Here is a 16795-nt window from a genome sequence, read left to right as displayed (position 1 = left end):
AGGTCCCGAAACTCTTTCTTCCCTTTTGGGATATGTGTAATTAATCCAGGTGAGATTCTTATTTTATTAACGACAGTCATCCATGTACATTTTCCATCGAATGAGTGTGGTGAGGTGTCCTGCTCAACTCCCACCTTCACAGGTGACACAAACATCACCTGTGTGCACGTTCCTGTCCAGTTCTGGGGTGGAGTCTGTTGTGGTTTTCCTCTGCAGATCCAACATGTGTCTGTCAAAGCACGTGTTTTACTCGACCAGTGTACTGTGGGACACTTAACTGCAGGACTGTCCACAGAATGAAGGTGTACACCAGCAGTATGTGTTGCACAAGGAGTCTCATTCTGTCCTCCATGGTGGTGTCCTCACTTAATTGTCTCCTTCTTCACGGCTTGGGGACTCAGACTGTTTTTTGGTTCTTTTATTTCTCAGGGGGGAGGAAATTATTGCACAGCATGTTTATAGAACCATTGTAAAATCCACTTGGGGTCTCTCCACTGGTGGGATTGTGTGCTGCCTGCAGGCATCAATGTAATCCATCATCTACAGGGTCCAGCTTAGCTGAAAAGTCAGCATTAGGTTGTTAACTACCATCACGGTCCTGTAGCAGATGTCATACAGCCCATTCCCATCCCCAGCTGTGCAGGGCCGGTCCAAGCCCGGTAGAACTCGGGGAGGGTGTCCGGTGTAAAGACTTTTTTTATGCCGGATGCCCTTCCTGACGCAACCCTCCCCAATTTCAATAAAATAACACTAATTTATCTGATGTCTAATGTCACAAAAGTACTTCAATTTAATACTATTGTACTTTTACTGTAGTGGCATTTTGAATGCAGGACTTTTCCTTTTAACAGAGTATTTATGTACTGTGGTATTGCTACTTTTACTAAAGTACATTTTTTGAGCACCTCTCCAACTACTAATTCATTATTAAGCGTAGAGGAGTATACGTCATACTCATGCTGCGACAGCTACCCGGGGTGCGCACGCGAGGTCACGCAGACTGTCGGCCCCTTCGAGAACTTTCTTACAAATTAAACTTATTGGTGACACGGTTACTGTTTTCGGTATCTCTACTGCCTTCTTTCCACATGTCGTCTGCTTCTCTGAATTTCGAGAAAGATAAGGTAAAGTATTTTCACACAAACGTTTTTACGTGTTGTTGTTAGCCTTAAATGTAATTGTACGTTTGCTAAGCTAGCTCTTATATTATGTGGTAAGTTTAAGCTAACGGTAGATAAACGTTGACGCTTCAACATGCAAACGTTCATGTTATTCTCTTTAATCCGTGTCATTAACGTAACGTTACTGTAACGTTATCTTAGGAAAACGTAAACGCTGTTAACATTGGGAGTCTATCAGAAGCTGAAAGATACCATCGAAGAAAGGGCAGATAAATGGATTTGCGATCTTCTAGCTTCTGATGGACACTAAACACCAAATTCAATACAGTGAATAGCAGAATTGTTAAAATCACGTACTTTTTCACGTCATTTGTTAAATAAAAATGACGAAACATTTTCTGTTTTTTTACTTTAGTTTTGAGAATTCGTGCCCATTTCTCTTTTCATATAAACTACAAGGCATATAGGCAAAATGGAAAGCCATGATGGACATTTGATACATTTTTTTAAAAATAGTTGATATACTTAACAATATAGAAAATTGATAGATGCAGCATTAATATCAAATCATGTCACAGAACATACAATGGAATCTGTTTTCCTTTGTCTTAACAGACTATGGCTCAGCGGTGGACTGTTGGAGAAGTATGTGTTTGGCTTGTTGAAAATGAATTGGCAAGTTATCAGCAAGACTTTGTAGGTGAGCAATTTAATGGAAGTGTCATACCAGTGTCCACATATGAAAAATAGCTTAAACATCAACAGATATACCATGAATGTGAAAGTGGATTCTTTATTGTATGTGGACTAGAAAACTGCCCCAGAAAGTTTCTGTCTGTGAAATCTCTGAAAAACCACATAAAGAAGAAGCATGAGCATCGAGTACCAGCAGAATTAGAGTGTGCCCTAGAGTCTTCCACAGACTCTGACGTCTTCACCCAGCAAACATTTGAATCTCCGCAATCATCTGAACTAACACTTAATGAAATTATAGAGAACTTTACAGAGACTGTTAAAAAACAACTAGCATTGTTTTCTTTGAATCTTCAAGAAAAAAGTGTTGTAAACAGAAAGGTTCAAACATTTGTTCTTAGTGAAGTAGAGTCACTTTTCAAGTATTTTGTTGAAAACTATAGGGACATATTCTCTAAATGTTTGCAGACTCTCAATGTTAATATATCAAGTCCTCATCTTGTGTATATTGAAGACAATAGCTTGGTAGAACATTGCTTCAGTGCAGTCAGGAGCACCTATCAACTGGACAGATACTGTTTAGAGAAATTAAACTTAATTGAACCTGTTGAATGTGTCTTGGGGTTGGACCCTTCTACTGGAAAAAAAGACACTTTTCAGTATATTCCATTTTTAAAAGTGTTGAGATTAATATGTAATGACCACGATATTCTTAGGCACATTTTTAGACCAGATCCTTCTGCTCCTGAAAGCTTGACAGATTTCAGTGATGGGGAAATTTACCAAGAAAATAATTTTTTTTTAACACTGATGAACCAAGTTTGAGAATTCAGTTGTACAGTGATGAATTTGAAATTGCTAATCCTTTAGGATCAAAGAGACTTCTACATAAAGTTTCTGCTTTTTATTTTACTTTGGGAAATATTCCACCAAAATACAGATCTGCTCTAAAACATATTCATCTGTTGATACTTACTGATGATACTGTTGTTGAAAAAAATATGGATTTGACAGAATCTTAGAACCATTTATATTGGACCTACAGGTTTTGCAAGAAAGTGGATTACAGCTAGATTTTGAAGAGAGGCAATACTGCATAAAAGGGGGTCTGGCCACAGTATCTGGAGACAATCTTACTACTCACTCACTTGCAGGTTTTAGTGGCTCATTCAGTAATGGTAGAATATGCAGATATTGTATGTGTCATTATAAGGACCTGTCTAAGACCAAAAGCGAGGAAAATTGTGTTCTTAGGACAGAGGCAGTACATGCATAATATTATGGTAGAATCCTAATAAATTATTTTTATTTTAGGTTCTTGAAGAGGCATCAACATTGCTTAAAAATGATGTGGACGAAACAGTCATCAGAGGATTCAATAAGCTGGCAAGCAAGCTTGTGTCCATAGCACCAAACAGCGAACTTAAACGTCTCTGCCTACAGTCAGTTGACAACAGCAAAACAGACACAGAGAGAAGTGGTAAGCACACATGTCAATAATGTCCTAGAATGTTTTTTCAGCTTAATCCCAAATGCTAGTTTTTAAGGCTCTGATATGAACATCTGATAGGAAATGTCTTTTAATTTGCCATGCCCAAGGCTTCTTAATCACGATCTCTAACAGGAAGTTGACAGGCATTGACATTTAAGCTTTTGGAATGGATTTCCTAAATCCTAATATTGTCATGACAGTCATACCCATGATGAGTCTATGTAAAAAGTTCCAAAAGTTGTAGAGGCACTTCTCCTGTCCTGCAATCTGTACATTGGTACCCTTGCCCCCACAGATTTCTGTATGAAAGCTAGGAGTTTGCACCGAATTAGGTGAATTGACAATTCAAATGAATCTAATTCAGAAAAACTGTAATAAAGTAAACCCTTTAGGAAGAATACATTATTTGTCAGATTTTAAGGTTCTTATACAGACATCTATAATTTTATTTAGAGAGGAAGCCATAAGAAGTTTAAAATTTAAATTGGTTCACTTCAGGTCAGGTGGTGAACACAGCAATACTTCTCCTGCCTTCTGTATTCAAAGAGACTGCCTGCCATCTGTTTGTCATGAATAAGGTTTGTTGGAATTTTTAAGGTGCTTTTTAAAAAAAAAAAAAAAAAAAATGATTTCAAGAAATTAATTTCTATGGAGCTCTGAGTGTGATTTGTCATTTATTGTTTCAGGATCCACTCAGCCCAGTGCCCACAATTGTCTTGAGCACCAGTGATGGCAAGCCCCTGAGTGACTGTACTGAGGTCAATGTCCAAATGGATGGACAGAAAATGATATTGGACAGTGGGGAAGTAGACATTTCGTTGGCTCTGAGTATTGTGTTGTCCCTTTACCACGTCTACAATATTGCCTATCCAGGTCAGCTGAAAAGGACTTTTTGTTTTTTGGAAGCATTTATTCTTAAGCTTGACACTTTGACTACAACTGTACCAATAGCTGTGCAAACAGTGGCAAATGCACTTAATGTCTCATAGTGTGCCAGCACATTGTAAGAAGAGACTTGCATTTTCCTAAAAATGGACTGAACAATTGAACAATTATTTAAACATGAAAGTCTGTGATGAATAATTAATTGATTGGTAAGTCCAGTATTCGAAAATTATTATGCAACTGTTTTAATATTTAAAATAAAGTTGATGTTGTTTAAATTGCCATGGAGAATATTTGGTGATATATTTAACATGTTAATGCAAATTTTATGTTTTGCGGTTTCTTAAACTGTTTTGTTTAAACAAAAGATTTTTGTGGATGCTGAATTAGGCTCCAGGATGTATTTTTAAATAACTGAATGTTTTATTAACTACATTGTTTATTTATTCATTGTTAAAAGGTGCTTGACAGATTAACCTAAAATATAATAGTTAGTTGTTGTAGTACAAAAAAGTGTTTTGTTTTTTTTCATACTATATATGTGGTACATTTTTCAATAAATATACATATAAAGGGTTTGCATCAGTGCAAGCCAAAATTGAAAATGTGTTCTGTCATGTTTTATTGTGAATTTATAAATTCCCTGACAGCTGATGTAACTTCACTTTTATTTTTAAGCTGTAGCTTGAGGTTGGACTCCCAATATGGTAATAGGTGTGCTGAGGGTGGAAACGCTTAAAATTGGTTCCTCAAAAAACCATTTTTAGAGAAGTTATTTAAGCAACCATATAAAGTGCCTTAAAGAACCTGTTTTGTTTTTTAATTCTTTAAGGCACCTTTAAGGGTTCTTCAGGGAACCACTGACAAAAATGGTTCTTCAAAGAACCATCTTCTAAAAGGTTCTTTGTGGAACCAAAAATGGTTCTTCTATGGCATCAGTCTCAAGAACTATTTTTGGTTCCAGTTAGCACCTTTATTTTTCTGTGTGCCGCAAGGAAATTCCTCCTTTAAGCGCATATATAGTTTGAAAACTAGCCGGCAAATGATGCTGTTTTCCGGGAAACGCCGGGCTTCATCCTGCTGCTGCTGCTGCTGCAATTTTTCTCTCCTTACTTTTGCAAAACCTCTGGAAAAAATGTCCTTTATCGCAGGTGAGTGTTTTTATTCTCTATTTATAGTTTAATACTGAATCATACATTTAAAAGAGGGATGGATTTTTCTTGAACAAATTACAAACTATATTAAGAAAGGAAAAGGTGTTATTTGCATTTTTGCTAAAGGCCTCGGGTCATTTCGCATGTGTAGCCCCATGTGTGTGCAAGTCGCTGCTACTCTCAACGTCTTTAGAACGTAGATGGTTCTTTTTCTTACACTTCTACTGTGTTGTTTTCTGCCTCCAGCTGAAGAAGGTATCGAGGGACAGGCCGCCCCGGGGGTCGCAGACACCTTAGTGCACGGATTCCATAGATCAGCCTCTGAAAACGGTGCGTACACGTCTTAAATAAATCATAAGCTTTTTATCCGACTATTAATGTTGTGTGATGAGACGGGTCGTTAGTAATCGGATGGTTTTCTTTTTAAAACAGAAAGCCGTCAACATACCCACTGCGGCACAGACCCCAGTGCTGAACGCAGCAGACACGACACCGGTACGTACAGGTGTTTTTCAGTGCACGCTTCCAATGCAGAAAATGTCGATACATATTTCATAAAAGCCTTCACACGTATCTATAGATGTACATTATGCTGCATCTTTTAGGCCTGCATGGAGAGGACACTGAGGGGGGTGATGTGGGTCTGAGGCCTGTGCACAGTGTCCTGACAAAGAGGGACACCGGTGTGTGGAATCCGGAGGTGGCAGACGCGGCTGTTCAGACTGTTGATGTAGCTGGCTCTGACCCTTGACCCTTGCGACGACCTCCAGAGAGTAATCTCTGACATACAGCATCTTCTTAAAGTTGTTGTTACGCTAGCGAGATTCCTGGCACAATCCAAAGAGCGTATTCAAGCAACCTTGAATCAGTTCATTCAGCGGCAGAATGAGACGAATGAAAACATTACAAACACTTTACAGCAACACGCCAGATGCTTTAGCGACATTGCACGTGAGCAGAGGACATCTCTTCACACATTGTCCCTGATATATAGTGCGTTAAAGAAGTGGAGGGACAGTAGATCAATTAAATAGTCATCACCAGTCAAGGCCACGGCACCGCCGAGAACAATATTTAAATCATGGGAAGGGGCCATCGCACGTGACCACTCCGTCAGCCATGATGATGATGATGATGATGAAGAAATGCCCGCTACTGTAGCAGAGTGGCACAGAGAGGACGTGTTTTAATTTAACTTTCTGGACAATATGTATCAAATCTGATTAGTAATGACGCCCTGGTTTGTAAATTCCTCAACAAAATACGACCCGTTTGTCATAAATATGATTATGTCTGTGTTCAATGTGTAAAACCTCAGTGTGAATTATTGTGTTTGTATCTAATCTTGTTACTGTTACATTCGCTTTATTGAAACTGTTGTATTTCATGATGCTGATAATAAATTAAACAAAGCATGATGTGCAGATAAAGACTCTTTGTATAAGTATGTAATGTTTGAACAAAGTGTTATAACACAATAGCTACAGGTCTAAAATCAGAATGAAGACAAAATACATGTATTAGATAACATAAGAAATCTGTCAAAATCTGTAGATCAACACTATTAAATGAGAAATAATAATAAAATAAAATGCAGATATATTAGAAAAAGGTCATAATAAATAAATGTGGAAAAAGAGACATCATATTACAAAATACAAATACTAATACAAATAAATCAATAGTAGAAATATTTTCGTGTAAATAAAAATGTATGTATGCAGTTTTCTTCTTTTTGCGTCCGGGGACATGACTCAAAGACATTTCCTGCAAAAACTGGTCCACCCCAGAATCCTTTGCTTTCAGACACACTTTCCTTCTGAGACACACACACGCACACATTTGTATTCCTCCGCATCCACAACCACACACAACTGGCAGGAAGTGGTAATGTGTGTGTATAAAAGGAAGGACGGCTTCACTGTGCAGCAGCAGATAAACTGCAGCAGTCGATGAGCTGGAGGTGATTTTTCTGCTGATGAAGATGATACTTTTTACTTTTTTGGTTATTTTACAATTCGCAGAAGCTGCCACGGGTAAGTTCTGACTTTAATCAAATCTGATTATTCATTTTAATCAAAACTGATTTAATTACATGCAAGAATTGTAGATAATATGAATTATTAAAAACCAAAGCAACATCAGACAAAGGTTCACGAGTTCAAATAGCTGTAAGACACTGATATCAGGACTATTTTCATCTCTCACCAGAAATGATCTGGGGAGGTTGGTGTTGGCACAAACTTTCTTTTTTTTGCCACAATCCACATTTTGGTTCACTCTCTGCCAATATTTTCCACTTGCATTGTGGAGAATTTGTAATTGTGTTTGTGGGGTAATTATGGAGCGTTTCTCTTACTGTGAGCTCATCACCATCATTTCTGTTCCTCACTTTGGATGTTTGTTACTCTCACAGAAACCACATCACACACTCACACATGTACTTTTAGAAAGAAACCTTTTCTGCTGGAATTCCTTCTTTTTAGAGAATGACATGGATTTAATTACTCTTTACACGTTACATTTGTTTCCTCAGAGGCACCTCGGGCCGTTTGCTCCACTCCAGAAATCGAGGTAGAAGAAGGAGATGCTGTGATTCTACCGTGTCACCTGGATCCTTCAATCAGCCTGTCTGCCTTTACAGTGGACTGGAAGAGAGTTGATGTCAACAAGGTGGTCTACTCATATAGACGTGGACAGAAAAATCCCCATGATCAGATGGAGACGTACAGACACAGGACCAGCATCAACCATGAGGACCTGAGGCGAGGAAACATGACTCTGCTGATCTCCTCAGTTCAGCTGTCTGACAGTGGACGATACAAATGCTTTGTCCCTAAACTGGTGTCCAGCTGTATCGTTAACCTCACTGTTGGTAAGTGCTCTGAATTTACTACATCCAGGATCCTGTGTCTGACTGCCAGGACTTTATTTAGTGTTTAGTCTTTGTTTTCTGAGGACTGAACATTTTTCACCTGTTGTCTTTTTAACAGTCCCCAAAGACCAACATTACAGGACAAAGACAGATGGTTTCACCACAGCCAAATGTCCACATGAAGAACCAGACAATCCTGGTAAATCAGCCCGAGCTGTTCACGAGTTTGACTAAGAACCTGGGTGTTGGTTTGCCTCCAAGCATTATTCTTGTCAACCAACCTGAGTATTTTGTGGTAGTGGGGACATGGTTTGAGCCCAAACTCCCTTTAAATCTATCTGCTGAGGAACTGAACTGCTTCGGTTCTTTTGGTTCTTATCACGGTTTCTCTGATTCTGTTTCAGGTGGTAAAACCATCAACATTGTTCTTGGTGTTGTCGTCCCTGCTGTTGTGGTCTGTCTTGTTGGAGTTCTGGTTTGGATCCGTCGTACAAAGATCTGTAAGTTACAAAACAATCTTCTGCCCTGCAGAATATTTCTAAAATCATTTAAAGCCACAATTAGAGGTGGAAGTTTTGAGCAGGACTGGTGTTAAAAAATTGCTCTGTTTTTGATGTTGTCACAGAGAAATGTTGGAGGAAGCTCAGAGGACAGATGGAGCAGAAAGGGGACGTGGAAAACAGCCATGAGCTGAAACATCTCAACAGCCCATTGCGAGAGTCTCAGGGACCATGATGGTGCTGCTTCCAGAGGGCTGGGAGACGACCAGTAGTGATGGGAGAATGGAGGCTTTCTGAAGCTTTGAACCAGTTGAAGCAATTATTCAGAAAATGTTTGAATCACACGTTTGTCGACATCTGCTGGGAAATGTCACATTTCATAATAAAGTACTTTTTCCATTTTCTCCTTCCATGGTCTTATTTAAAAGACTTATTTGACATATTCGGTACATTAATACTTAATGAATCCAAACAGGGAAATTTCTGTGTTGCAGTAGTTAGTACACATAAAATATATATACAATACATCATATATGTTGTAAACATTGTCATGGCAAAAATGACAATATCTGCTCTTAGACACCTCAAGTGGAATCAGTAAAGAAGCTTCAACATCCAGGAAGAGAGAAGAACATCAACAGAGTTTCAAGTGCAGTTCTAAACTTCATACATCACACATTAGTTTTCTAAGCTTCTGTTGCTGGGCAGAACATTCTCCACCCTCAGGCTACTGCTCCCAGCACTTTTCTCCTTTTCTGGAAACCTTTTCCCTTTTCAGCACTTTGATAAGCACCTGTGAGCATGAAGTAACTCTGGGTGAGTCAGTGTGGGATGGTCTGCTGTTAGACAATAACTGACTTGGGGGTTATCGTTCTGATTCCTGAGTCTTTGGTCTCTTATTTGGTTATTTGTTCTAGTTCGTTCTAGTCCCCTCGTTATTAGCACTTATTATTATTTTATATCTGCTTATTTCCCAAGCACTATAAAAAAAAAATCAGATTAGTAACCTTACTTTGAAAAACCATGCATTGCCTTGAAAAAAAAAACTGGAATAGGATTTGTGTTTCTACTTACAAATGTGTTATAGCTGTAGTACACTTCCAATTCACTTAAATGTACTTTAGGTGTATTCATAACTCAGTATGGAGTACTCAGAATTCTGATAACAGAATCGTTTGAATGGACTGTTGTCTTCACAACACACTGATTTAAGTTAAGCCAACTATGGGACAGCTCCTATAACTACATGTTTGAGTTGCAGTCACTTTAACAACAGTCTGATGTAAAAAAAATCACCATTGCCTCAAAAAGGTCAACTTATTTTTACTTCTTTAACTTTAAAAACCAAATTTCTGTTGTACATGAGTAAACTATTCCACAATACTACATTCTTTAATATCCAATACAACTAAGGTAGAACTCCCCTTACACTGGCTTTGATGCTGCTGCCCCAGCAGATAGCAGCAAAAAAGACTGCACTGGCCACAGCAGACTGGTAAAACATCTGCAACATCTGGCTGCACCTTGGAGCCTTTCTGTAGACAGTAAGGTGACAGTGATGAAAGTCCTGGAGATGAACCCGGTCCCATGAAATGTACATGTGGGCGCGGTAGGTTAGTGATGTTTACACCTTAAAAGGAATCTAGATCCACCTGGACTCGAGTAAACCTACAAGTGAATTACAGCAAATCCACATCAACAGAAACAAAAGTCTATACAATAAACTGCTGCTGAATTTGTTCTGTGACTCAGTTGAATTCGTAAAATCGCTCTTTCTCATTCCTTCATTTTCAATCATTTTTTAAAATCCTCATTTTCGGGAAACACGTGCAGCACGGACAGCTCCTCACTTGCACCTTGAACTGTAGTAGACTGCGGTTAAAGCCTGTTTTTCACAATCTGAACATTGATGGGGCTACAGACACCATCACAGACTATATGAAGGTCTGTTCCGACAAAAAACAAACTGTACCTCACCTCAAAGATACAAGACTGTGTCAACTCGGGGAAAAATTCCATTTAGGAACCACAACAGAGTGGAGCTAAAGTCTGCGCAGTCCTGTCCAGTACCTAAGAAGGTGGTCAAGGACTTAGTGACATACAATTCCAGATAATGTCATTCAGGTTACAAACTGCACAGAGGTCTTGATATGGCCGTGGATCCAACTGGTTGGTCTCTGCTTGGTCACTGCTGAGGAGGGTGGGACGACAAGTTTCTCCTACAGGTGGAGCAGACGAATCTTACTGGATTGTCTCCCTTTTAGAGCACAGTCCTGCAGGCTTGGCAGGTGTTTGAGTCCAGTGCCAGGCATGTGGCTCTTTGAGGAGCCACTTTATAAAGTCTCGGTTTCTAGAGTCTGGTAGACTGTAGTCCAATAAAGAGAGGCAGGCTGTGTGAGCTTAGGTCATGTTAGATCCCAACTTAAGTCATCACTTATAGACCTCAGTGAAAAGACTAACATCAAGTCCAGCAGGCTGCTGAATTGTGTAGTGGAGGAGGTTCGTGCATCCCTGGCTGAACCCCTGACAGTGATTGTTGAAAATCGAACTCTATCTGACCATTGGGCTGATGAGTACAGCTTCCCCTCTGCAGTGGTCAGTCCTAATGCTACAGGGGCTCCGTGCCAGTCAGGGCCCCCTGAGGCCTGATACAAGTTCTACTATGTACAGAACTTCCACAGGTGTCGCGTTTTTTCTTTTGTTCACTTCAACATTTAACTTGAGTGATCTCAGCTAACAGCCTAGTGTGTCCAGCTTTGCTGGGGTCACCAGAGGTCAACTTGTTATCTTAGCCAGCAGGCTGCGAATAATCAGCTAATTTCTGCAGTAAACTGATGAAAGCTGTGTCCAACTAATCTGACTGTCCAGTTATGAATGTTAAGAAATCAGTGTACTATACATCACTACAGTGTATTACTGTAAGCTTTTGTGCTATGTGTGGTGTGCTGTGTATTTTATTGTACTTTCTATATTTTACGCATAGAATACAGTTTTGCCTAAGGCTTCAAACAGACTATAGGATCGCGGCTGGTTAAGAGACACGGTGCATCCTGGTGTCCAAAAAAGGTCTGGCGCGCCACCCGGAACCCCTTTCAGTTATATCAGTCCGCCTAGTATCTGTATAGCAAAGTGCGTCTGCTGCATTTAAAGTGACTTGCTGTGGCGTAAAAAACACAGGAAGAAAATAGTTCAGCGTGGAGCTCACGGTATCTTAGTCCGAATGTTAGTCTGAATAACACTTAAATGATTTCCCACCATACAATGCTTTTTCTCCCCACTGACAACTTAGCTTCGTAACCAGTTCTTCATAACGTTACACTCAGTGTAAGTGTCTGTGTGCCGCGAATGGCGGAAGGTTACGGTGGTACTGCGGTGTATAAAGCCAGCTGCGCTTCCCCTGTGGAACAGTCGACGAACGGGGACGTAGAACTTGAAGTTATTGTAATGCTGATAATGAAGACGATCATTTTTACTGTCTTGTTTATTTTACAATTCGCGGAAGCTGCCACGGGTAAGTTCTGACTTTAATCAAATCTGATTATTCATTTACACCATATCTTAGATCAGAATTGGATTTGTACAATCAACACAGGTTTAAATACATGCAAACAAAATGTAGCTAATATGAATTATTAATAACCATAGCAACATCAGACAAAGGTTCAAGAGTTCAAATAGCTTCTTTTCCTCACTTTGGATGTTTGTTACTCTCACAGAAACCACATCACACACTCACACATGTACTTTTAGAAAGAAACCTTTTCTGCTGGAATTCCTTCTTTTTAGAGAATGACATGGATTTAATTACTCTTTACACGTTACATTTGTTTCCTCAGAGGCACCTCGGGCCGTTTGCTCCACTCCAGAAATCGAGGTAGAAGAAGGAGATGCTGTGATTCTACCGTGTCACCTGGATCCTTCAATCAGCCTGTCTGCCTTTACAGTGGACTGGAAGAGAGTTGATGTCAACAAGGTGGTCTACTCATATAGACGTGGACAGAAAAATCCCCATGATCAGATGGAGACGTACAGACACAGGACCGGCATCAACCATGAGGACCTGAGCCGAGGAAACATGACTCTGCTGATCTCCTCAGTTCAGCTGTCTGACAGTGGACGATACAAATGCTTTGTCCCTAAACTGGTGTCCAGCTGTATCGTTAACCTCACTGTTGGTAAGTGCTCTGAATTTACTACATCCAGGGTCCTGTGTCTGACTGCCAGGACTTTATTTAGTGTTTAGGCTTTGTTTTCTGAGGACTGAACATTTTTTACCTGTTGTCTTTTTAACAGTCCCCAAAGACCAACATTACAGGACAAAGACAGATGGTTTCACCACAGCCAAATGTCCACATGAAGAACCAGACAATCCTGGTAAATCAGCCCGAGCTGTTCACGAGTTTGACTAAGAACCTGGGTGTTGGTTTGCCTCCAAGCATTATTCTTGTCAACCAACCTGAGTATTTTGTGGTAGTGGGGACATGGTTTGAGCCCAAACTCCCTTTAAATCTATCTGCTGAGGAACTGAACTGCTTCTGTTCTTTTGGTTCTTATCACAGTTTCTCTGATTCTGTTTCAGGTGGTAAAACCATCAACATTGTTCTTGGCGTTGTGATCTGTCTGGTTGGAGTTGTGGTTGGATTTGTGGTTGGAGTTCTGATTGGGATCCGTTGTACAAAGATCCGTAAGTTACAAAATAATCTCCCGTCCCGCAGAATATTTCTAAAATCATTTAAAGCCACAATTAGAGGTGGAAGTTTTGAGCAGGACTGGTGTTAAAAAATTGCTCTGTTTTTGATGTTGTCACAGAGAAAGCTGAAACATCTCAACAGCCCATTGCGAGAGTCTCAGGGACCATGATGGTGCTGCTTCCAGAGGGCTGGGAGACGACCAGTAGTGATGGGAGAATGGAGGCTTTCTGAAGCTTTGAACCAGTTGAAGCATTTATTCAGAAAATGTTTGAATCAGACATTTGGCGACATCTGCTGGGGAAATGTGTTTAGATCTTATATATATATTATATTTTAATATAATGAAATCAGAGGGTTAAAAAACATAATGTACATTTACACATTAAACTAGAGCCATAGTTGTGTTTTACATTCCACATTTCATAATAAAGTACTTTTTCCATTTTCTCCTTCCATGATCTTATTTAAAAGACTTATTTGACATATTAGAAACATTAATACTTAATGAATCCACACGGGGAAATTTCTGTGTTGCAGTAGTTAGTACACATAAAATATATATACAATACATCATATATGTTGTAAACATTGTCTTGGCAAAAGTGACAATATCTGGTCTTGACTCTGGGTCACTACAGTGTGGGTTGGTCTGCTGTTAGTCAGTAACTGACTTGGGAGGGTTGACTCATTTAAACTGACATATTCTTCCTGCTGCAACCAGGTTTCAGTGAGACTGAATACATCAATGTGATGATCATTCATGAAGCATTTACTAACAGAGATTTAGCAGAGAGAGATGTGATATTTAATAATCCACATTTAATAGTTTGGGGGTTTGGTTCTGTAAGAGGAGCAGGTTATTATGATGAACTCCTCTTGTGGTCGTAATGAAACCGAACTAGGTTGGAAGAACATTGCAGTTCTCAAAAGAAATTTAGAAAAACAGGATACGTTCAACCCTGACAGTGAGGATAGAAAAAGTTGCACTTTCGAACATCTGTGTTGACCAAATTGTTCATGACGCATTTCTGCCTGTCTCTCCGACATCTCTGCTTGGATGAGACAGTGAGACATCTTCAGCTTAACCTCTCCAAGACTGAAATTCTTGTCTTCCCAGCCAGATGTTTGACACAACACAGCATCAGCATCAACATTGGATCTGCACTGATTGTGCCCCATAAATCAGCCAGAAACTTGGGGGTCATCATCAAGGACCAACCGAGCTTTAAGGACCACATGTCCTCAGTGTCTAGGACATGCAGATTTGCCCTCTACAACATCAGAGAGATCAGACACTACCTCAGGGAATATACAACCCAACTCATTGTGCAGGCAGTGTTCATATCTCGTCTTGATTACTGCAACGCTTTGTTAAGGAGGTTCCCAACACGCACAATCAAACGGGTGCAGATGATCCAAAATGTGGCAGCACACCTCAATTTTAATCAGCCAAAAAGGACCCACGTCACAACACTCTTCAGATCTCTGCACTGGCTTCCTGGAGCTGCTCGCATCAGGTTCAAAGCTCTGTCTCTTGCTCACAGGGTGGTTAACTCGGCAGCTTCTGTTAACCTCAACTCCCTCATTCAGGTCTACAATCCTTCCTGTCTGCAGTCTGCCAACAAATGACGTCTGGTGTCCCAGCACCACACAGAAAACATCAAGCAAAACTTTTTAGCACAATGATCCCACGATGGGGGTTCTAAGAAGGGATTTAAAAACAGCTAAGGATGAGGCCTGTCTAATGAGACCTCTCTCCCCACGAGAGACAGAGCAGCAGAAGAGGACTGGAGGCCTCCAACACAAAGAGTTGGATCCTTTAAAAAGGACCTGAGCCAATATAAAGCTAAGCCCTTTATACTGACCTAAGCGGGAGATTCAAAGATCATGGTCCACTGTATCAAACGCAGCAGGCAAATGGAGTAGTAGAAGGATCACACAGTCAGCAAGATCAGAGACGAGAAAAATGTCCTTCAAAACACACCAAAGAGCAGAGTCAGTGCTGGGCTTTGTTCTAAAACCACATTGGAAAGTCTCAAATAGCTTGTGCTCATTTCTTCTTTTCCTTTCAGCTTTTCCCTTTCACATGTTTCACATGTTTCACATGTTTCACATGTTTCACATGTTTCACTTGTCCACAGTGAATCATGTGTCTCCATCTAACTCTGTCCTCTGCATCCTCTTCTCTCACACCAACTAACTTCATGTCCTCTCTCACTACATCCATAAATCTCCTCTTTGATCTTCCTCTAGACCTCCTGCCTGGCAGCTCCAACCTCAGCATCCTTCTACCGATATGTTCACAGTTTCTCCTCTGAACATGTCCAAACTGTCACAGTCCTGTCCCCGTGTTTTAGTTATCTAGCTTTATGGTTTGGTCTTTCCTTATGTGGTTTTGTATTCTTTGTTATGTGTTTTGGTTTCTCCTTCTTAGGTGGTTTGGTTTTTTCTTGTTATAGTGGTTTGGTTCTCCTTTCTTAGGTTTGCATTAGTTTATTAGTTTATTATTTACTTTCCCCTGTTCCTTGTATTGTGACCCCTGTTAATTTACCCTCTTACCTGTGTGTTAGAACTAGTTACGGTCTTCTCTGGTCCCTGTGGGTTCGTTACATTGTGTCTGTCTTGTATGAGTGCATCCCGTTTGTTTGTATAGCTGTACTGTCTGTAGTTCTCCCTGTTCATGTACAGTCCGTCATTTTGTTTCCTTTAGTTCTGTAAAGTTTATTACCCTCCTGTTTCTTTATTAATACCCTTTTTTTATACCTCTCCTTGCCGTCTCCTTACTTGGGTCCTTGTAAATTACTTATACAAAACGTAACACAAACCACCTCAATCTGGCCTCTCTGACTTTATCTCCAACACATCTAACATGATCTGTCCCTCTGATGTCCTCATTCCTGATCCTGTCCATCCTCGTCACTCCCAAAGAGAACCTCAACATTTTAAGCTCTGCTACCTCCAGCTCTGCTGATACTCTTTTATCACACAACATACCTGATACTTTTCTCCACCTGTTCCAACCTGTTAAGACAAGTCCTGAACCTTCTTCACCTCTGCTCCCTGTAACCTCACCATTCCACCTGGGTCCCTCTCATTCACACACATGTATTCTGTCTTGCTGCGGCTAAGCTTCATTCCTCTGTTTTCCAGAGCAGACCTCCACCTCTCTAGATTTTCCTCCACCTGCTCCCTGCTCTCACTACAAATCACAATGTCATCTGCAAACATCTTAGTCCAGGGAGATTCTTGTCTAACCTCATCTGTCAGTCTGTCCATCACCAGAGCAAACAAGAAGGGGCTCAGAGCTGATCCTTGATGCAGACCCACCTCCACCTTGAACTCCTCTGTCACACCTACAGCACCTCACCACGGTCTTACAGCTCT

The 16795-nt window shown here is 40.2% G+C and overlaps 2 protein-coding genes and 1 long non-coding RNA gene across 3 annotated transcripts; all 3 read left to right on the top strand.

The window, feature by feature from the left end:
• Positions 1-951: 951 nt before the first annotated feature.
• LOC137124540 (uncharacterized) lies at positions 952-6753 on the top strand. Its single transcript, XR_010913985.1, has 7 exons — positions 952-1124; positions 1737-1821; positions 3129-3294; positions 3805-3884; positions 3993-5675; positions 5778-5840; positions 5951-6753. It is a non-coding gene; the product is annotated as an uncharacterized lncRNA (long non-coding RNA).
• Positions 6754-7238: 485 nt separating this feature from the next.
• LOC137124585 (uncharacterized) lies at positions 7239-11369 on the top strand. The gene is made up of 5 exons (XM_067499679.1): positions 7239-7381; positions 7882-8220; positions 8339-8419; positions 8625-8720; positions 11161-11369. The coding sequence occupies exons 1-5, from the start codon at positions 7324-7326 to the stop codon at positions 11367-11369; spliced, it is 783 nt and encodes a 260-aa protein (XP_067355780.1). The 5' UTR covers positions 7239-7323.
• A 681-nt stretch (positions 11370-12050) lies between these two features.
• On the top strand, positions 12051-13853 carry LOC137124092 (butyrophilin subfamily 3 member A1-like). The gene is made up of 5 exons (XM_067498760.1): positions 12051-12231; positions 12557-12895; positions 13014-13094; positions 13300-13404; positions 13530-13853. Exons 1-5 carry the CDS (start codon positions 12066-12068, stop codon positions 13640-13642), a joined length of 804 nt encoding a protein of 267 aa, XP_067354861.1. The 5' UTR covers positions 12051-12065; the 3' UTR covers positions 13643-13853.
• The last annotated feature ends 2942 nt before the right edge of the window (positions 13854-16795 follow it).

This window comes from Channa argus, chromosome 3, assembly GCF_033026475.1.
Source record: "Channa argus isolate prfri chromosome 3, Channa argus male v1.0, whole genome shotgun sequence".
Taxonomy (NCBI): Eukaryota; Metazoa; Chordata; class Actinopteri; order Anabantiformes; family Channidae; genus Channa; species Channa argus.
Note: the sequence above shows the minus strand (reverse complement) of the source record. Positions and strands in the feature narration are given on the sequence as shown.

Bases quoted from the DNA above. Each gene is read 5' to 3' on its own strand.
- LOC137124585 (XM_067499679.1), top strand. From the start codon at position 7,324: ATGAAGATGATACTTTTTACTTTTTTGGTTATTTTACAATTCGCAGAA. The intron at 7,382-7,881 runs GTAAGTTCTGAC...TTGTTTCCTCAG, and splicing joins ATTCGCAGAAGCTGCCACGG to AGGCACCTCGGGCCGTTTGC. The intron at 8,221-8,338 runs GTAAGTGCTCTG...TCTTTTTAACAG, and splicing joins TATCGTTAACCTCACTGTTG to TCCCCAAAGACCAACATTAC.
- LOC137124092 (XM_067498760.1), top strand. From the start codon at position 12,066: ATGGCGGAAGGTTACGGTGGTACTGCGGTGTATAAAGCCAGCTGCGCT. The intron at 12,232-12,556 runs GTAAGTTCTGAC...TTGTTTCCTCAG, and splicing joins ATTCGCGGAAGCTGCCACGG to AGGCACCTCGGGCCGTTTGC. The intron at 13,095-13,299 runs GTAAATCAGCCC...ATTCTGTTTCAG, and splicing joins TGAAGAACCAGACAATCCTG to GTGGTAAAACCATCAACATT.